General features: G+C 30.5%; 1 protein-coding gene across 1 annotated transcript in view; it reads left to right on the top strand.

Moving 5' to 3' along the window:
• LOC110283358 (neuromedin-U receptor 2-like) overlaps positions 1-23,322 on the top strand; it is a 67,229-nt gene that overhangs the window by 27,706 nt on the left and 16,201 nt on the right. Inside the window, exons 2-4 of the mRNA XM_087165247.1 lie at positions 871-1,155; positions 10,275-10,289; positions 18,235-18,489. Coding sequence (XP_087021373.1) covers positions 871-1,155; positions 10,275-10,289; positions 18,235-18,489 — 555 coding nt within the window. The remainder of the gene's footprint in view (positions 1-870; positions 1,156-10,274; positions 10,290-18,234; positions 18,490-23,322) is intronic.

Below are 23,322 nucleotides of genomic sequence, written 5' to 3'. Positions count from 1 at the left end.
TTAATGAATTTTATTGCTGTAAATTGCTAGCCCTGAGAAAGATCCGGAACTATAATTTAGAAAAACAGAATTTTCGGTAAACTGTTCCCAGGCGAAAAAATTGACAAATGAAAGGTTTATGTACAGCACATTTCGGTTTTATTATCCAAAATCATACCTTTTCTTTATTCTTTACCGTAAATGCCATTACCAAACAGTACGATAATTTTATCGATTTTTTTGCTCCGTGTAAAATTCTTAAAATTCTAAACAGACGTCAGATTTCCGTTGTTATAATTTCTACAATTAGTTCACTTCTACTAATTAAAAGGCTAGTTGATTTAGAAAACTTTGCAATTTTGTCCAATGATATACGAAATTTAATAATCAATGACGAAAAAGTATTATAAACATTTTGTGAAACATTGTCCCTTTATTTTACTTTTCTGAAGTTTGTAAGAAAATGTTTTTTTTTTATATATATATTATAAATATTTAAATACTAATAACTAATGATATATGCTTTCAAATAAATACAAAAAATGTTTAAACGTAGATCCCCTATAATACATTGTGAATATTAATATGAATTGTAATTGTATATTTTTATAGAAAAGATTACGTCATAATTTTAAATAAAAATAAATTTTTCTTTATGTCTGTCTCTCACTTTAAGAATTAAATTGTAATGCATTTTACTTTATTTGGGGAATAAATTATGAATTTAGGGAAAAATATGATTTAAAACATGGATAGGTTCTCAAAACTTATTTACATATTTCCTGTTTCTGTTGGTATTTTCATTAAATTTATATCCCAACAAACATACTCAACTTTAAAGCGTATAGTTTAAACATGTTATAACTATCATTTAAAAATTTTTTTTTCCAGCAATGCCATTAGAATTATACAGTCTATGGCATCAATACCCATGGGAACTTGGAAATTCGACGTGTATAATGCGAACTGTTATGTCTGAAGCCACAGCTTACGTATCTATAATTACAATAGCTACTTTCAGCTGTGAACAATATATTGCAGTCTGCCATCCCCTACGTCAGACCACAAAGTCCAAAGTCACGAGAGCTTTTCGAAACATCATTATCATTTGGATATTTTCCTTTGTAGCTGCTGCGCCTTATGGATTGTTTACAAAAGTCAATTATTTAACGGTAAGTTGATCGAAATTATTTAATATTTTTAAAAAAAATATATATCAACGAAACAACGACTTAGAAAGATCTTTTTGTTAAATCAAGTCAACTAACCATCTAAGCAACAATACCCTTTCCTTGAAATATTAGGGGGACAGGAAAGTAATGTCGTTTCGGTGCATTTGATAATTGTTATCAAGATTTTATTTTTAAACAATAATGTGTTCCCCCTCGTTCGCAACAACCTTTCGGATCGAAGTAAACCGAAATGGATCGAAAAAATGAATTGGTTTTTAAGACTAACGACATTACTTTCCGGTCCCTTGATATTTATTTTTCATTACAGATATAATGTATTGTGAACATTTGTAAGCACTGTTTGGTAGAATTGATCACTTATTTCTGCTGTCGTTAGCATGGTGAAATCTTTAATACTCCCATATACATTGTTTCCACCATTTGAAGGCACTACTTAATGAAAATAACGAGTTTCATTAGACTTTTTTTTCTTTTATTCGAACAATATCTTAGACTGTATTTAATGCCATTCAGATAATCTATTTCTGATCTACCTATATTGTATATTACTAGTACATAATTTATTATGTTATATAAAAAAACCATACAATTTAAATTTTTAAAGCAGTAATTAATTTTAAAAAAACTAATTATTATATATTATTTTTTAGTACACAGGGAAAAAACTATGTTATAATTACCGTACTGTACGACGATAAAATTTCTGATAAAAAAAATTCATAATTCTAGTTAATAAAACCAAAAATATGGTATTTAAGCTATTCATTTGGTAATTTTTCCGTTATTCTAATCTTCAAAATTTTGTTCTTATTCCCACGCATTTTGTAAAAAATACAATACTGAAAAATAAATTTAATCCAATAAACGGGTTTTACGCCATACTCTCCCAAATTTATATCCAGATTAGAGAATTTCCTCACGTATTTTAAAAACAATTTCATTCTTAAATTTTCCATATCATTACCAAAGCACTTCCGTAAAAGTTACCGAGCTTTTTTTGTGTTTGCATAGAGCTAAAAACGTGGTAATTTTTTCTTCATATTCTGTTAGCTTTTATAATACTTTTTCTTAACGTACTATTTATTTTTTACACTGTATAAAATATCTTTGGTTAAGTGAGCATTATAAATGTACGAAAAAATCGGTCAGTTCACAATCACTTTCATTTTGATGGATTGAATTACAATTCCATTGGAAAAAATACGTGATTTTGTCTCTTATTTCGCAAATAATAGTTAGGACTAGTTAATAATAGTTAGTAGGGGAGAGTCGGGTAGCCCCGCCCACTTAAGGAGTATTGCTTATATTTCTGTATAATATTGAGTAATAATCAATATTTTTGCTTGTTTCTATTGTTTTATCATCTAATTAAATAATGCAAAAAGAATAAACCAAAAAAGAATAGTTAAACTTAAAAAAATAGAAGTTTAAAAAATTTGACTACTGTATTCAACATATTTTCGAAACTATTGTTTACCATGTTACTAGCTGCATAAATACTTGAAACTTTGAAAATAATCATTTTTTAATATAACAATTAATGTCCGATGGCCCATTGACTTGAAAAAATATTCTATACACATGAAATTGACAGTCGGCGGGGATCCCTGCTGAGCGGGTGTACCCGACACTCCCCTAATAGTTAATAATAGTTAGTAGTAGTTAATAATAGTTAATAGTAGTTATCAATAGTTAGTACTAGTCATATTTGGTTGAGTGATCAACTGTGAGAATTTCATCTTAAGATGCGATTATGCCAGTGCTAAGGTAAAAGATTTTAGGGGTGTCCTTCAACTTACTTCTCTTTTTAGTTTACTTATAAAATTATAGTATAATCATTGAAACATGAGAACCAGGCTATTAAGCCCTATTTGCAAAAGTCCTATTAATTTTCAAAAAGTTGCGGTGGCAACAAGAACACTTAGTGCAGGCTTCATTGGCACCAGATCCCGATTTACGCACAACCCTTGATTCGAAGGAAAAACCGAGGCCTCTAAGCAAGAGAATAATTCAAGTCCAATAAAGGTACGGAAAATAATGTCGTTTATACAAAATTTTTCATTTATCAGCTGCTTTGCATTCAAAATTGTGCCCAAAATATTTCAAGTGTTTTTTTTGGGGGGGGAGGGGGAGTAAGTTGTTTAAGGTAAAATACAAACTAAATACTAGCAAAGGTACGTATCCGGCTTTGAGTCTTGAATCCGGGATTCTGTGAGTTTAATAAAAGTTTTAACTTAACAGATACTTACAACAACATTTGCGATATTTATCCAAGTGTATTTATTACACGCACGTAAAGGCAGAGAGTTTTCTTAAACCAAATCGGGTAACTCAGACTTTTCCTGTTCGAACCGATCTGGAAGACCAAAACCTACTAACTAAAAAACTAATGAATTAGGGTCGGAAGTATTGCTTCACCCATCACACTCACCTGTTATTGCGTAATCGGATTTCCATTTGTTCATACTTCTACAGCTTCTTTAAAGTACACTGAGGAAAAAAAGTATGATCAATAATAAAAAATATAGTAAAGTTTACCTTGTTTGTGGCTTTATGGAAGCACCAAATTGCTGGTAAGACAAACAATAAGATTTAAATTTATGATGTGTGATGAAATTTGGTTAATGTGGAAAAATTAGATAATTTTATCGTAAAACCTTAGATCATAAAAACCATTTATTCGGTTGAATTTACTTTTTAGTTTTGTAATTTTTGACAAATGTATGGAAATACGAACTATAATTTTAAAAACCAGTATTTCTTATAAACCTTTACCATATGAACAGTAAAATTACCAAATTAAAGGTTAAGATACCGTATATTTTGGTTTAACTAAGCAGAAATATGTTTTTTTTTAAATAAGACATGCCATTACCATATAGTACGGTTATTTTACCAGAAGTTTTAACCCGTGTGGCAAAAAGAATAAAAATATGTCCAAAATACCATTCCCGGATGTTTCTCATTTAAAAAATTGCTAATTATATGGTAAAGAGTTTTTGCTCATGAAAATAGTTTTATTATTGACTAAAAAAAACTGTTAAAAATTTATCTATTGAATTCAATGTAAAAGAGCATTATTTACGGTGTCCTAATACATATTAAAAAGCATGTTAGAAGGACTGTAATGTAATTTGTTTTCCTTTTTATGGCATAGAAACCAAAACTTTTATTTTCAAAAACAGTTGGTGCACATTTAAAAAGAACTTTAAATTATTCCATTGTTCAAGAATAGAAGGATTTCACTTTTGCATTAATGCACAAATGGTCGAAGGAAGCCAAGCAAAAATTTCTTTTAACAAAAAGTTTTCAGGAAATTTTTTTTTAGAGGGAAATGACTTTCGTTGAAGTTTCCGCATTTTTATTCGAAGAAAAGGATGTCTTTTCAATGTCTTGAATTTAATTTCAAATATGTTTGTTTTCGAATATTTATTTCCAATTTTTCCAATAATTATTTCCAATTTTCCAATATTTACTTTATATTCATTTCCAATTTACCGATTTTAGGCCAAGCATAGAAATTTTATGAAATATATTATATTTTTATTGAAATATGCTGAAATTACATTAATTAAGACACAAATAAAAGTTTCGTGCAAGGGAAATTATCTTTCATTTAAGAAATAAAATGGGTGTATATTCATCTTTTGTCATGTCATTTAGTTTAACTCTAATTTTTTATGACATTTGCTTTATTTTTACATTATTTACAGAACTTGCAATCGATCCACCATAAAAACATATGATCAATCATAAATGGAACACATTTTCAATAAGTCTAATCTGTCTGAAACCGTTTCAAGTTGGGAAAAAAAACTTTAAAAAAAAACTAGTAAAGTTTTAAAAATTTCTCAACAGAAAGAATTTACTCTAATTGAGTTGCTAATATTTTATAGATGTATTCAAAACCCTTTAAAATCGCAGAAAAATGAAATTAATGAAAAATATACACCGAAGAGCCATTACATTATGACCACCCTGCTAATAACATGTAGGACCACATTTAGCCCTCAAAACTGCTAGCACCCGCCTTGGCATTGATTCCACAAGGAACTGATAGGTAGTCTGAGGTATCTGGTACCAAGCGCTCACCAACTGGTCCTGCAATTCCCTCACGTTGCGAGGGGGTAGCGTGGCAGCACGAATTTTGTTTGCCAAGTAGGACCACAAATGCTCTATTGGATTAAGGTCAGGTGAATTTGGGGGCCAAGACATGACTTGAAAGTCACTGGAATGTTCCTCAACGATTCAACCCTTATGACATGGTGCATTATCCTGTTGGTAAACACCATCCCCCGCAGGAAAAACTGTTGCCATGAATAGGTGAACCTTGTCTGCAACTATGTTTATGTAGCTTACAGACGTAAGGGATTGTTCTATGAGGATTACGGGTCCTAATGTGCTCCATGAAAACATTGTTCCTGGGCGAGAAACCATGAAAACCTGGCCGAGCTCATTGTTATAGATGGAGGGTAGTCATAATGTAATGGCTCTTCGGTGTGTGTCACAGTGTTAATGAAATATAATTTATTGCTGCACCTATGCAACTTTGGCCAAAATGGGTTAGATGCTTTATGATCAGCAATTTCGCACAGAAAAAAATATACTACTAAAATTACCTCACAGGATGGTAATGACATTTCTAGAGAAAGAAATTTAAAAAAAAAAACAAATTTCAGTTATTAATAACCAAAATATACGGAACGTAAATCATTCAGTAAATCAATTTGTTTTTCGTGGATATGGTAATGGTTTACCGGTAGTTCTGGTTTTCAAATTTAAAATCCTTATTTCCACACATTTGGTAAAAAAGACAAAACTGAAAAGTAGATTTAATTGAAAAAATGGTTTTTATGCCAAGTTGTAAGGTGTAATGATAAAATTGCCGAAGTGTATTGGACTTAGCAAATACTATCACATATTATAAAATTATATTTTATTGTTAATTTTACCAGAAAGTATCTGAATTTTTCAACAAAAAATAAGCACTTTTCAAAAAATATTTTTAGTAACTTTCCAAAAAAAAATCTAATAAAAAATTTTTCCGTTGTTTCAAGTTCTTAATTTATAAACACAAAATCAATAAAATTCACAAACTTTACATAATCATAATAAAATTACTAGTTTCTGATATATATTACGGAGAAAATTGTGAAATTCATGTAATTTAGAACGACAATCAACTGGGCAAAAAAAAACTTTTTTTGAAAAATAGAGAATTAAGCATTTTTTACAAACCCCGAATAAAAAAAAGCACCTTTAAGGGCTTTTAAAAAATGTAAATCAGAAAAAGTACCTTAAAGCATTTTTTTGAAAACACTACGCACCCTTGTAATTATTATGCTGACGTGGATGCCATATAGGTGGACAAATAATACAAAGACAGATAACAGAGAGATAAATTACACCCTCGCCTAAAGTGGATCCCGGGATCTTCGTAACACAACCAACTCTTTGACCACCATACAGGCTAGTCGACTTACTCCACTTTATTGTCGATTGTCTAGTCTTCATTCAATTTTCGTCATTCTAGTTGATAATCACCCATGATACACTGCGATAAGGTTTCAAGTCGAGGAAGCATTTCCGTCATTTATTTGAGAGTTGGTGTTTCGGTATAAATCACGTGATTTCCCGACGAAAATATTCACAAAATTAACAACTATAGTTCAATAGTTTTCTTTCTGAGAGTGTATGTATACCCTTTTTGTTTCGCGTTTTTATGCGGAGACGTAAAATAATAGAAAGAGCGGACATTACAGAACATACTGTGTAATAATTTCATTTGAAATTTTCTTATCAACATTTCGTTATTTTTCTATCAGTGTTAAATCTATGTTAAATTATCAATATTTCTTTATCGAAGAAGTTATTAAATTTCTTTAATCATAAGTCGAGATTAGTATTATGAAATAAATGATACCACTTCTTTCCATGTTATCAAAGAAGGAAATTTAAATTCAATCCCCACGAAGAAAAAAATAAAGGGATCTCAAGGAAGTGAAAATCAATATTTTAATTTAAAGGGAGTACTTATTGCATTTATTTTGTGAACGGTATTTGAGAATGAAGAAAATGAATCGCTGTTAGGGAGAGGAAAAAGTGAAGTTGAAAGTATTTTAATGAATTCTTTATTATATACTAGCTGACCCGGCGAACTTTGTTCCGCCTTAATGTCAATAAATAAGCAGATTTTTTTTTTATTGGAAAAAATACAAAAAAAATTAAATTTCTACATCAATCATTCATAATTATTTCTGTATTTTAGTACATAGGTTGCTCTTCATTTAAGTACCTTGTGATACACGACATTTTTTGTTTTATTATCAGGCGCAAAAACAAACAACGCAGATGGTCTTCCGACCCGTGAACATGCCACGTATAATTGACCATGGGAAAAACATGAATGTTCTAGATTTAAACCACAAACTTTTAAGGATTGGCCTTGTGATTTGTTGATGGTCATGGCAAATGCAAGACGTATCGGAAATTGAAGTCTTTTAAATTCAAACGGCATATCGGTTGGGATCATCGGTATCCTCGGAATGAGAACTTCCTCACCTTTGAATTTTCCTATCATTATCGTAGCGTAAATTACATTGTTCATCAATTTTCTAACCACCAAACGCGTACCGTTGCACAGTTTTGGTTGGTTTATGTTTCGAAGCATGATTACTACGGAGCCAACCTTTAGGCGTAAATTGTGCGGTGGTAAGCCAGGCACGTCCAAAGAGTTTAAAAATTCAATTGGATAGTTGGTGGCTTCATCTTCATTTGTGACGCAGTCAATAGATTTGAATGAATGCATTGTTCCAATGATCTTATTTTGAATTATGTAGTTTAGGTCATCTACATCTTTATTCTTAGCCGCTAAAATTGCTCGCTCACTTATCCATTCATAATTTTTGTAGTTAGAAATAATTTCTGGAAATACATTGTTGATAAGTTCGTCTTTTGATGAGACAAAATTACAGAAATTATTTGGAAATGATATTAATCCGCTCGATTCATCGACAGGTACTTGACCATTACCGATAGTCAGCAATTGCTCCGAGAAATCTTCAGCAGATGTATCATTAAGCAATGTAACTCTCATGTTTGTTGTCAGTTGCAGTTTCTTCACATGGCGCCATAGATTTGACGATTTGAGGCAAGCGTTTATTTCGTCGGCAGCCGTAGATCTTGGAATTACTGGCAGTATTTGGCGGAAATCGCCAGAAAGTAAAATCATTGCTCCTCCAAAACATCTCGAGTCATTGCGTAAATCTTTTAATGTTCGGTTAAGTGCTTCTAATGCACGTTTATGCGCCATTGTGCATTCGTCCCAGATGATGAATTTCGATACCGCTAAAACTTTGGCCATTGCTGAGTGTTTTGCAATATTACACGTTGGTTCTTCAATAGTTTGAAGATTTAACGGTAATTTGAATGCTGAATGAGCCGTACGGCATCCTTCTAACAATGTGGCTGCTATTCCAGAAGAAGCAACTGCAACCGCTATGTTAGATCTCGCCCGAACAGTTGCTAAAACTAATGACATGAGGAATGTCTTGCCAGTTCCACCAGGGGCATCTAGGAAATATAAACCACCATATTCATTATCGATTGCCTTCATTAAAGTATCATAAACTTCCTTTTGTTGGTAATTCAACAGGGGTACATTCGTTTGAACTACTAAATCTAATTCCTGGTGATCATATTCACGTTCCCGTTCCAATTCTCGATTAAATACGTCATTCATTTCACGATATGGTGCTGGCATTCCTAACCTGATTAATAAATTACCGCACATGAGGTAACACATATCTTCGATCAATAGTAAAGCACGATTATGTATCTCCTCATTCATCTCAATATCGTGATTTCTGGAACTGACACGAATTTGATGTAAAATATCTTCTGACATATTATCCTTGTATTTGTGCCACAGGTTACATGGGTTTGATGGAAAACATGTCGAAATTATGATAGCGAATAATGTGCGTATCTGACTTGGAGATGCAGAGATAATGGCTTCAGCGATTGTCGTATCCCAATGACTATCGTTTTCTAATAACTTCAATTCTTCACATGCAGCACGATATGTTGGGAATATTACACCATTAACAGTTCGTAGTGACTCAAATGACGTTGGCCCACGCACATTTACCAGCAACAACCGCAAATAGAAACATTCATTATTCTTTGGATGAACTGTATACATACGACCAAGAGCATCAGTAGAACGCACATCTGGATACCCAGGAACCGCATCGCCTTGCTTCCGTCTTTGAAAATTCTTCGATGAAGCATTCCAAGTATAATAACGTGGCATCTCCGAGTAAAGCAAAGTTCGTGCAAACTGATCGCTTTGGCAGATTGCAAAAAAACTGGTCAATGTAGTTGCTGGAGGTGTTTCAGCACGTTGCGTAGCATTCGAAGCCGTGAAATATACTCGTTGACCATTCTCCAGATGCACCGCCAAATGCGTAACAGTAGGATGACGTTCGTGAATGGGAAATGCGAATATACGCCAAATCGCTTCATTACAGTTCACATAACGACCAACTTGATAGCGTGAAATTTCATCGTTGGTATTCGAGGATTGCAATCCAAAAACCGCCATATCACTGCCTTTCGTGACATATTTGCAAATATATTTTATGGACTTAACTGAATTGCAGTATTCAACGTTGCAATGTGTCTTGAACGATTTAGAAATAAGTAGCGAATATGGAACAATCCAACTGTTGTCGACAACGAAATCCATTCTTTTCACTTTCGTTGTGACAGTTCGACCGTTGTCATCTGGTGATCGACGCCGATACAGCGGATAACCATCATTGCCAGTGACAGTCTCCGCCGTTAATTTCCGTGGATATCGTTTAGAGCACTTTCCATCGACCATGCAAGGTGATTGGGGATTGATGGCACCACACGGTCCATGAATCATATTAGTAGTAACAACATCATGTAGGTCTGGATCGACTTCATAATCAGGAATCTCAGCACATATGATATCATCTATTTGGTCAGGCTGAATTCTTTCCACTAACCAAATAAGAATGTGTGCGTGCGGCAGGCCTCGCTTTTGCCATTCGATTGAATACATCCAGCATCGAGTATCTCCAAAGACGCGTTGTTTAACAATAAAGTTCATCAGGGACCGAATTTTTTGCCTGAATATACGTGCTGTGATGTCGTGTCTATCACTTGATGTTTGTCCGGGAAGCAGCAATTGAGTAATTTCTATCCATTTTGGATTACAGGTAAAAGTAATAAAGAGATCGGGCCGACCGTAATGACGAACATATGTCATTGCATCTTGTGCATATTCATGCATATGACGTGGACTACCAATGTATGTCGCCGGCAGAATAGTTAATCGACCAATATTAGCTGCATTTCCTTCAGTACTAACTGCATCACGTAAATGGATGTACTCATCAGAACGCAGTTTGGCTTGGTTCAACCTAATGAATGTTAAACGTTCCGTTTCTATTTTTACATACATGTCAACGCAATACTGCTGAAACAATCGACGAAACCGCAGCAAATAGTTGTCAGCATTTTGACGAATCATCAAACGATATGCGTAATAATTCATTGAGCTAACTTTCTTTGTAGTTTCTTCACCTGAAATTAAAAATTTGATAATTAACCATTTCAAAGGCAAATTTTAAAGGCAAACAATACAGACATTAACCATTTTTTTAATAAACATTATTTTAAATCAGTGTCTTTCACAAATAAATGAAATAAATTATGATACTGATACTCACCATTCAATGGATTTTTCATTTTAATATTAAAATAATATCCATCTTCTCCTTGCCAAAACATCAGCGGGTATTGCAATGTGTCATATGATCGATGAGTTTCAGATATTTGTTGCAGTTGCCCAGTATCGCGACGTGTAAGCACAATATCGCGTTTTTCCAATTGTTCACCAACAATCAGGATGGCAACTTCGTCTGCTGTTGGAGCATTAAATGTCCTTTCGTGTGTTCCAGATGGTCCTTTATCTGCTTTGATAACAACTTTATAGTCATCACTTGGCATGCGCTCTAAAGCACTTTTAAACAACCTGACCAACGCATGATGTTCATGAAGCAGACACTGCAAGTCTTGAAGAATTGCTCGCTTCATTCCTGCATTGATCTCTAGGCGTCGATCAAGTTGTTCTTCCATGTTGCCCATGAAATATATTTGTAAAAATTTATTCTGTGTATCCTCGAAAGGTAGTAATGATCCAATCATCGAATCTGTCCTTGTATCTACAAAATAAAAACCAGACAGTATTAACTGGGTTATAAACACTTTTTTCGGTGGGAGAGTAGAGTTCAGAATTAGCAAATATACTACATAGGTACCAATAGATAAAGTAAGTTATTCTTTAACTACATTCTATATAAGTACAAAAATAAATACCTTAAATGTCGGATTAAATCCCCGTTCTTCGATAATATCTGCCCCAAATGACGTCATCTGGAAACAACCATTGTATTTTTGAGTATTTGCAAGAAAGTGGCGTGATTCTTGTGTTTCGCCACAAAGCAATGAATACAATGGCTCAGGTGGCGGAGTCAACAATGGCAATTTCACTTTACCATTAAGGCAGCATAATCCAGGCGTTTCTCCGGAAAACTTTAATGCACCACAATACTCGCAAACTACGTCCATTTGCCCAATGCAAACGCTAGGATGCAAGCTGTAATCATTGCTGCAATCGTATTGAAAGGCTGCTCGATTCAAATCAGCACTTGATAAATATCTTGTTCTGCGTCGCAAATTATCTATTTGTTGACCTCTGTTGTTCGCTCGACGATTCTGCATTGCCAACCGAGCTGTTTCACGGGCTGCTTCACTTTGCTCTCGTGATTGAGAAGCACGAAGTCGAGCCATACTATCGCGGCGCTGTTCACGTGCAATTTCTTGTTCTTCTTCAGTCCTTTCATTTGCAGTATTTCGTATTCTTCTTGCATCACGGCTTTGTCGAGAAAGATTCGATCGTCTTGGTCGCGGCATTATTAATTATTAATGATCCAATTCGATGATGAATCTGTCCTTGTATCTACAAAATAAAAACCAGACAGTATTAACTGGGTTATAAACACTTTTTTCGGTGGGAGAGTAGAGTTCAGAATTAGCAAATATACTACATAGGTACCAATAGATAAAGTAAGTTATTCTTTCGGCGGAAATCTTTTGGCTATTGCTTTTAGCACTGATTGAAAACCGTCTTCGCCATTAACAGCTTGAGCTTGGCGCCATATAAATTCGATAAGGTATTACGAAAAACCACGTATAGCACGTAGGGTTGCCGTAAGTAGGGTCGCCAAATTTGGCAATTTATGCGAATTTTGGCCTTGTTGCGTTAATACGTAAGTACCTTTAATAGACCCTTTGGACACCATCTATTGATAAATAAATTAAAAATATAGTTGAACTATACGTATTAATTTATGAAGCTATGATATTAGTGCTCAATAAATCGACAAAGCTAAAGTTTTAAATTTTCATTTATACATGTATCATTTCCAATTATGTAAAAAATTTTATCTACTAAAATTTAAAGATTTAGAATATTTACTACTAAGATTTAGTATGTTCTTGCACAGTATTTCGCTTTTTTAGTCTTTTTTAATATTCTAATACACTAACCTAGATAATTTCTATCTCATCTTATTTCATCTTTCGAGAATTTCTATTTTGGCGATGAAGCTGAATTTGAATTTACTTATATATATACGTAAAACGACATTTCAAACAATACAAAGAGCATTTAAACGAAATGAATTATTTCGTTACTTTAAGGATGTATGAAAGCTGCATAAAAAATGTATGTAAATAACTTTATAAGCGAAATGCAAAACAAAGTGGTACTGTTTAAGTGCACAGTTAAGTCTTATTTACTTAAAGAGCAATACAAGTATTTAATTCGCGTGAGAATTACATATATAAATGAATACGTTCGTTAACTTAAGCAGAGAATATTTATTTTAGAAATTATTTATCATAGCGCGAGAATTTTATTTTTGTTTACTACTTCAATGTAATCACCTAAAAAATCTAATAAATCGTACTAAATAAACATGTAAACATTTGTTTCATAATAATGACCTTATATAGTCGAAAATATATTTACTTATAATTAGCTTTTGTTTTCTCAAGTCAGAAACTTAAACTTCTGAGTTATATATTAATAATAGATATTTAATGGTAGATATTTAATAGTAATAATAGATTAATGGTAATAATAGATATTTAATACCACGTTTTATAGTGACTGACGTTACATGTCAAGTCACACGGGAATGATGTCGAACGGGATAAAAAGTATCCTATGTCCTTCTCCTGGCTCTAAACTACCTCCCTGCCAATTTTCAGCTAAATCGGTTCAGCCGTTCTTGAGTTATAAGTGAAGTAACTAACACGACTTTCTTTTATATATATATAGATTTCAAACCTGAAACATAAAAGAAAAACATTTGTAATGGTTTAACTACAATATACACTGCACGTTTCGTTGCAAATTGCACTTTTCAATAAAATTATTTTGAAAAGAAGTTGCCAATGCAATAAATCATTGTGTAAATTATTTGGAAATGAATTGAGTAAAATGAATTGCAAAGCTCGCTATTAAATTTTGTGTTTTCAAGAAGCTTTTTTAAAATAAATTGTATTAAAGGAAAATATTAAAGCCTTTTATTTTTAGATAGATATTTGAAAGCTATGCCACTTATATGCATCTTTTTAGTATAGTGTGAAGCTTAGAAAGAATTTATTCAATATATGTTTATCATTTCATACATGTTTTATTAAAATTATTTTTCATTCTTTCTTTAAATAAAAAAGGGGTCTACTTTTAATACAGTAATAACAATTTCGTTTCACATTTTATCCGTGTCAAAAAAAAAAAAAAACGTATTTTCAATAAAAATTATCCTACAATTTGTATTTGTCTCTCTAAGCATTAATCTTTCAAAAAATTTTATTATTAAATCGAGTATTTTATTGATAGAATCTTTTAATCAATCGAATATTTTATGAATAAACAAAAATTATCTTTTTAGTAAATATATTAATTTTTTTCACCTACAACTTTTTGATATCAACAATAATAAACCATGCTCACACATTAAAAGTACACAGGGAAGAAAATTCTGTAAAAATTACTATACAGTATAGTAATGTTATTTCGAATAAAAAAAAATAAAAATAAGCATTATTTTAATCAGTTAACCAAAATATACGAAATTTAAACCATTAATTTGGTAATTTTTCCATTCAAATGATAGCGGTAACCTTTTTACCCCCCTTTTTTGTTGAAAAAAAGCACCTCTAAATGTTTATTTTCCAATAATTTTCAGTAATATCGCTGTATATCGAAAAAAAATATTTTCAAGTTTAATTTTTTTTGACGAAAGAAAAATTTATGCACAGAGATTATTTCGTACCATGCCTTTAATCAGTATTTATCAACTATTATACAAACTTTTCTCTTATTTAGATAATCAGTGAAAATTACTTTTTGAAATATACTCATAAAATAGTATAAGACGGTAACTAATAAATTATAGAGGATCAAATTCAGTTATAACATGATATAACACATTTTGATAAATTTTTAGGGTACACAGTGAGAGCCCGTGCTTTTTCATAACTCAAAGTGATCTTTTCAGTGAGAAAGCACCCTGCCTTTCTTATTCCCAATATGTACTCGAGATAAAGTGCAGCTGTTTAGCAAAAATACACTGCTCAAAAAAATTAGGGGAGCAAGCAAAGAAAGTAAGAAAGTCGTGCGAGACATCCACAGAGCTGCATGAAATGGATAGTGCATACGTATCAATGCACGATACAGAAAAAAAGACGTAAAAACATATGGAATTAATCTTTAATTCATGGAAACTATGGAAAAAAAAACAAAAAGCTGATTTAAGGCAACAATTGGTTTACATGTAAACGATAAAAAAGTAATGTTTGGAAGTGATGCAGTACTGTTAATAAGGCATGTGGTCTCCTCGAACAGCTAAGACTGTTGCACACCTGTTTCCCATGGATGCGATGATGGTATCGATGAGAGTTCGAGGAATACAGTTCCACTCCTAAAGAAGGGCAATCTCCAAGTCACGGAGAGTTAATGGAGGGCTTGGTCTTGCAGCAATGCGTCGCCCGAGCACGTCCCAAACATGCTCGATTGGATTCAGGTCAGGAGAGGGTGTAGGGTATTCCATACGTTATATTGTTTCAGCTTCCAGCATGCTCTTCACAAGACGAGCTGTATGTGGTCTCGCATTATCATCTTGTAAAACAAAGGAATCACCAATGGCTGCTGCGTAGCGTATGACATGAGGTCTCAATATCTCGTCTGCATATCTGCGGGCCGTCAAAGTACCGTTCCGAATGATATGCAGGTCCGTACGTCCACCTATGCTTATTCCACCCCACACCATCCAACCAGCTCGTCTGTAGTGTGACCTTTCACGAATGAAAGTGGGGTTATTTCGAGTTCCCCTTTCCCTCCACACCAAAACACGTCGGGTGTCACTCTCCAGACTGAATCGAGACTCGTCTGTAAACAATACATGGCTCCAATCGCGTTGCTCCTAATCTTGATGTTCAGCAGCCCATCTTCTGCTAGCCGCACGGTGGCTCGAGGTCAATGGAATGCAGACCATGGGCTTACGAGCATAGAGACCTCCCTGATGGAGCCTATTCCGTATTGTTTAAGTGGAAACTCTTCGTCCTGTTGCCACGAGAAACTGTCTTTGCAGCTGAGTAGCATTGTCTGTTCTGTTACGACGAGCTGTTAACTGTATATACCGGTCATCAGCTGCAGTTGTTGCCCTGGCCGACAACTCACATTTCCAGTCTCCTGGAATCGATTCCATAGCCTTGCAACGACACTTCTGCCGATTCCAACAGCGTCCGCCACGCTGCGTTGTGTTTGCCCGGATTCCAGTCTGCCGATGATGCGCCATCCAATGGATTCAGGTAAATCACGTTGTTGAGACATTTTCAAGTCACCCTTTCTCAAAAACAATAACTGAGAAATTAACTTTCTGAATTACGGCAGTGAAACAGACGTCTCTGCTACATCCCAATTTCTGCTCTTATCTTCTTTTCTGGTTTGTGACGTCATGAACTTTTATTTGCATATGAAGTTTTCTTCTTCTTTTTCCTGCTCGGTCTTACATTATAAATGATTACTTTTTTGTTACTTATCGGTGTAAATATTCGCGTAATTTCACTAAAACCATGTGCTCCCCTAATTTTTTTGAGCAGTGTATATTTACTATTAATGAAATTAGTACTTAGCTCTTTCTGAAACACGCAAAGATTCATTCTCCGATATGTTCATTCAAAGTTAGAGTTAAAACTGTAATTTGCTTTCGAAATAAACAATAAGAGTATTTTTTAATACATTAGTTAAAAAAAAACTTTATTGATCTTCACAGTAATTTACTAAATATTCCTTCAGTAACTGTGAATAGAAAATCACACATATTTTAGTTTTGTTCTAAATTCTCCAATATGATTTTATTCAAAGTTTTAATTAAAACTATAATTTGTTTTTGAAATAAGCAGTAGGTTCATTTTTTAATACATTAGTTAAAAAAAATCTTTATTTATCTTTACAGTAATTTACAAAATATTCTTTTATAAACTATGAATAGAAAATGGCTAATATTTTAACTTTGTTCGAAATTCTCCGATATGATTTTATTCAAAGTTTGAGTATTTTTTAATACATTAGCTAAAAAAAAACTTTATTGATCTTCATAATAATTTACTAAATATTCCTTCAGTAACTGTGAATAGAAAATCACACATATTTTAGTTTTGTTCTAAATTCTCTAATATGATTTTATTCAAAGTTTTAATTAAAACTATAATTTGTTTTTGAAATAAACAGTAGGTTCATTTTTTAATACATTAGTTAAAAAAATCTTTATTTACCTTTACAGTAATTTACTAAATATTCTTTTATAAACTATGAATAGAAAATGGCTAATATTTTAACTTTGTTCTAAATTCTCCGATATGATTTTATTCAAAGTTTGAGTATTTTTTAATACATTAGCTAAAAAAAAACTTTATTGATCTTCATAATAATTTACTAAATATTCCTTCAGTAACTGTGAATAGAAAATCACACATATTTTAGTTTTGTTCTAAATTCTCTAATATGATTTTATTCAAAGTTTTAATTAAAACTATAATTTGTTTTTGAAATAAACAGTAGGTTCATTTTTTAATACATTAGTTAAAAAAATCTTTATTTACCTTTACAGTAATTTACTAAATATTCTTTTATAAACTATGAATAGAAAATGGCTAATATTTTAACTTTGTTCAAAATTCTCCGATATGATTTTATTCAAAGTTTGAGTATTTTTTAATACATTAGCTAAAAAAAAAACTTTATTGATCTTCATAATAATTTACTAAATATTCCTTCAGTAACTGTGAATAGAAAATCACACATATTTTAGTTTTGTTCTAAATTCTCTAATATGATTTTATTCAAAGTTTTAATTAAAACTATAATTTGTTTTTGAAATAAACAGTAGGTTCATTTTTTAATACATTAGTTAAAAAAATCTTTATTTACCTTTACAGTAATTTACTAAATATTCTTTTATAAACTATGAATAGAAAATGGCTAATATTTTAACTTTGTTCTAAATTCTCCGATATGATTTTATTCAAAGTTTAAGTTGAAACTATAATTTTCTTTTGAAATAAACAATAGGTTCATTTTTTAATGCATTAGTTAAAAAGAAAAACTTTATTTATCTTTACAGTAATTTACTAAATATTCTTTTATAAACGATGAAAAGAATATGGCTAATATTTTTACTTTGTTCTAAATTGTCCGATATGATTTTATTCAGAGTTTTAATTAAAACTGTAATTTGTTTTTGAAATAAACAGTAGGTTCATTTTTTAATGCGCTAGTTAAAAAAAAAAACTTTATTTATCTTTACAGTATTTTACTAAATATTCTTTTATAAACTATGAATAGAAAATGGCTAATATTTTAATTTTGTTCTAAACATCTAGTTGGAACCAGAAGGCGAACTTATTTTGGAATCAGCTTGGTGCGGTTTCCCATTTAACGATCCAGACAGAAAATGGGAAACTCTTATGTTATGTTCTACTTTCATTTTCTTCGTTGTTCCCATGACGCTCATTACTGTACTGTACTGCAGAATATGTCTCACTCTCCACAGAGCAAGAAATCTTTACCGCTCAGAAACATCGAGACAAGATAATAGTGATGGCCAAAGAGCAAAGATTCGATCCAGAAGGGTGATCATAAGAATGCTAAGTAATTACTTTTAATCATTTGTTTTTATTTTGGTTATTTTATTAAGTTAATTTAGAAAAATAATATTACATTGTAAATAATTTCAAATCAAATTACGGTAAAAGTACCGGCACTCAGCGTCCCGGTACTTTTTATGGTAAAATTCATTTTACCGGAACGTTATGCTACAGAACACAAATATTTACTGAACGTTCAAAATGAAAAGAAACTCTTAAAAAAACCATTATTTGTTGTTTAAGATAATAAAAAAAATCACATTTTAATAAGTAATGTACAACAAACAGTGTTAAAATAGGAGTTTCCCATACCGAGTTATAAGACTATGAATTTATAAGAATCCATACATCAATATGCAGTTCTCGTTGACAAAGTTGCTTTTTTTTCGTAATGGAATTTTTCTATGTTATCACACTTAAAAAAGTTCCTTGCTTGCCAGTTTTCTCTTTATTTTTATAAAAAAATTTTAGGGACTCTTCGATGTGCGATTCTTTAATTTTAAATGCATTTCATTAATATAATATCCTAATGAAATATTTTTATAATTGAACAAACATTACGGAATCGTTTTTATTGAAGACAATTTTATAGACAAAATGAAACACTATATTTTAGCAAATAACAAACAACATATTTTAGAGGCAAATGAATCTCTTATTGTTTAAAATTTTCTGACTTTAATTTAATAATAAACTTTAATGATTAATAATAATAATTAATAATAAATGACTTTAATTTCATAATAAAATAATAAAAAACTTTAAATAATTATTAAAAATTACTTTTTGCATGAAATTATCCTTAGATAATTGAATTTTATAATTGTGTGTAAAATTTTTCAATTCACTTGAAATTTTGTGGAGATATAGTGAAATAAGCTAAAGGTAAAATTAACTCCTGACTCAATTTTTAAGACCATATTTCCCAAATTGCGACTGCTCCCTATATTTTGAGGGTCAGCAAAAAATATGCTTATTTAGAGAAAGTACGTATGTGTTATTTCATAACTTTAAATATCGTCTACACTAACTAATTAGCATATTTGGGTCATTCTCTCAAACCATTGAGACTGAATCTTATTATGTGAAGATCCAGTCAGATCAAAGGTTCAGAGGTTTCGATTGTTTTTTTACACACTGTACATTAAATATAATAAAAATCAAAATTCTTGTTACATTCTAATCTTAATTTTAAAAACAGCGTCTTATGTTAGGAAACTTTTTTCCTGTAAATTAAAATCACTTCATTAATTTAGAATCATGCATGTATCTTCTAAGGTAGATGCTGGATATTTAAAATATTAAGGTTAAAAAAAAAATATCGAGAAACAAGTGATGATTATCAGTGAACTGGTTTATCTGGGATAAAATATGACAGTAAATTAAATTTTCATCGATATTTTATTTCGTACACAAAATAGTGTGTCACACGCGAAATTTGCTAATTAATATTTAGTGAGATTCCCTTTGATTGAGCTTGATATTAGTGAAATTGTGTTCGGCAGATGGTTTTGATCATGGTTGCCTCATAGTTTTGATGCCCAAGGTTTCTCTGGGTCATTCAGTTCTCCTTAAATAATTATAACTTTTATAAATCATCGACGAATTCGGAAAAATGATTTTTGACGCGCTTATTTTCTTGGCGTCATTCATTTCATATTCGATAATAGCAGTCTTTATAAATTATAAGTTAAGGAAATAATAATAAAAATAGAGGCAGTAAGAAATTGTTTTATATATGTAATAATATTTTAATATTCTTAACAAAAATACTAATTTCATTTTGCGCATTATTACCTTCAAGATAACCACACTAAGATTCTGACTCGTTGTTTTCTTAGTTTTCTTGGCTTTAGCTTTCTTGGTGTTTATATTTCACATTAAATCAGCCTTTATATATATATATATATATATATATATATATATATATATATATATATATATATATATATATATATATATATATATATATATATATATATATATATATATATATATATATATATATATATATATATATATATATATATATATATATATATATACAATAAAACACATTGCATTCCATCTGTAATGATATTTCAATATTCTTTACAATTCTACTAATATATATATATATATATATATATATATATATATATATATATATATATATATATATATATATATATATATATATATATATATATATATATATATATATATATATATATATATATATATATATATATATATATATATATATATATATATATATACAATAAAACACATTGCATTCCATTTGTAATGATATTTCAATATTCTTTACAATTCTACTAATATTATTTTATGCATTTTTGACTTGTACAAACCAAAATAGCCCTACAAACGTTACACATTTTATGAGTATAGTTTCGCAATATTAAATTTTTAAATTACAACATAAGAAACATTAAGGAGACTTTGTGATTCCTTCATGTTTGGAAAATACCGAATCAGTTAAACGCTCCGGTGCGTTTAAATGTAACTGCTAATGCAGATTGAATTTTAACTAAAGGTGTCCTTAGTTTAACTGACAAGCAAATAAATCAATAAGTACGTCGTTGTTGTATTATGCTAGGTCCTATAATTACATTTGATATCAAAACCACTTAAATCATTCAGTCTAACTATTAAACGTACTATTTTTAGAATTTTTAAGAACTAGAACTTTATAAATTTAGAATATTTAATTTAAACTTTAGCAAATCTAATAATACACAATGTAATGTTTTTAAAACCAAGTAACGAATAAAATAAAATTTAAAAAAAATCACTACAGCAAAATCATTAAAAGCTCTTAATGATATTACTTTTTTCGTTACATTTAAGTTTATAATGATATTTGCAAATATAAATAAATTTTAAAGGATTAGTATACGTGTTTTGAGAATTACTGAAATTTCAGAGCAGAACCATATTTTTATGAAAACCAAATTTTCATGTTTGTATAGTATAAGGTTTAAACAAAGTTTTCAATTAAGTTGGTTTTAATCTGCATAAGGTTTGCTGAACAAAAATTTGTTCAAAAATTAAAGTAAACAATAATAGAGTTTTTTTTTCTTTCAACTAACGTTCTATGTAAATACAAAATCAGGTTTGAATAAATTAAAGTAAATGTAACCATACTTCAATCCAGGTAACAGGTTATATCAGATGCAGGATTTTCTATCAAATTATAAAATAATGACACTTGGTAATAAATATTTTTTTTGTTTTCTATTGCTTAAGATATTTGATATCAAATATGTAATTAATTTCCCTCTCCAAGCTACAGATATTTTTCAAATGACATTTTTAGTCTATTTTTTGTCAAAATATACAAGTTTAAAAACGTTATATATAACGGGATGTCGCATATATGTAATGACAGGAGATTTATGGTACATCATCAGGATTGAAACTGCATTTGAACCTTCGGAACCATGCGAAGACATTTTTCAGTGTGAGTGGCTAAGCACTTTTAATCCTGATGTTTTACTCTAATTCCCCTAGAATTTTATATCTACATTTACATGACTTCCAGTTTCACACAATGTTTTTAAACTTCAGCATTTGGACAAAAAATGTCATTTTAAAAAAGTTTGTAGCTTGAGGAGCAAAACTAATTTCAGATTTGAAATGCACACGCCCGAATTAGGCAAGATCAAGTTTTTGAATAAATACAAAAAAAAATTTTTTCACAGTATTATACAATAGAGAATTGTTACCGAAAGTTATTAAACAAAATCTGCTTTCGACTTTATTTGGAAAAAATATCCTCCATTAATGTTCACTTTTATTATAATAATTTAGCCAGTACTGTATTCATAAGTTGTTTACTTTTAATACTTTGGAAAAAAAAACTTTTTTATTAACATTGAATTGTACAACTTCAAAGGGAATCTCTTAAAAGATAAAACGGAAAGAAAGCTAGCTTTTAAGGATTAGGTTATTTTTTTTGGGTACAGAAGTGCGAAATAAAGTAAAGATGAAAATAAATTGCAATCCTCAGCACTATTGCGTAAATAAAACATTTTAAAGTTAGCAAATAAAAACTATGCCCTGGAGTATATCTGTTTTGCAAATAAATTTAGTTGCGAGTTCATAAAAGTTGTATCATCAAGATAGAAAGTTTTCAGAATAGCTATTGACACAAAACTTGTTCTGTTTTTTAAAACAAAATCCACATCTCATTGCAGTAAAACATGATAGAACTATTTTTATAAACGATTTTGTTTAATTATGAACTATTTGCTTACGCTAGGAACAACAAAAAATGACGTCGAAAATTGCATACTACGATTATGCTTGAACGTTTTCGCTTTTACTTAATATTTTAATATCCTTTAGTGGTTTGATAAAAACCATAATTCGATAATATTAATCAAGAAATATTTTACTGATTTGGTTGAAACTAAACATTTTTAACATCTTGTCGACATTTGATATATTCATTAATTATGCAGTAATCTTCTGTATGCATGTGAACGATAATTTTTATAAATTATATATGGCATTTTTTAATCTTCCGAGACCAGGGTAATTATATTATACATATTTATTTTACGTCTTTATTATACGCCACTACTTGCTTTAAGCAAACACAACATGCAGCTTGTTTTAAATTTTTTCATGGTTTGTAAAATTATAGAGTTTGTGCAAGACATCTATTTTATATTTCAATGGCCAATACAATTATAAAACTAGAGCTTCCGAAAAAAAAAATATTTACTTAATAATTTTAATACTTATTCTGTGTTTTGAATAGTGTATCGTACAATAATGAAAAAAAAAAACGGTTTTATCAAAAGTACATGAAAGTGCATTATTCTTATAT

This window comes from Parasteatoda tepidariorum, chromosome 1 (genome assembly GCF_982258835.1).
Source record: "Parasteatoda tepidariorum strain Cologne lab strain chromosome 1, Ptep-v5.0, whole genome shotgun sequence".
Taxonomy (NCBI): domain Eukaryota; kingdom Metazoa; phylum Arthropoda; class Arachnida; order Araneae; family Theridiidae; genus Parasteatoda; species Parasteatoda tepidariorum.
Note: the sequence above shows the minus strand (reverse complement) of the source record. Positions and strands in the feature narration are given on the sequence as shown.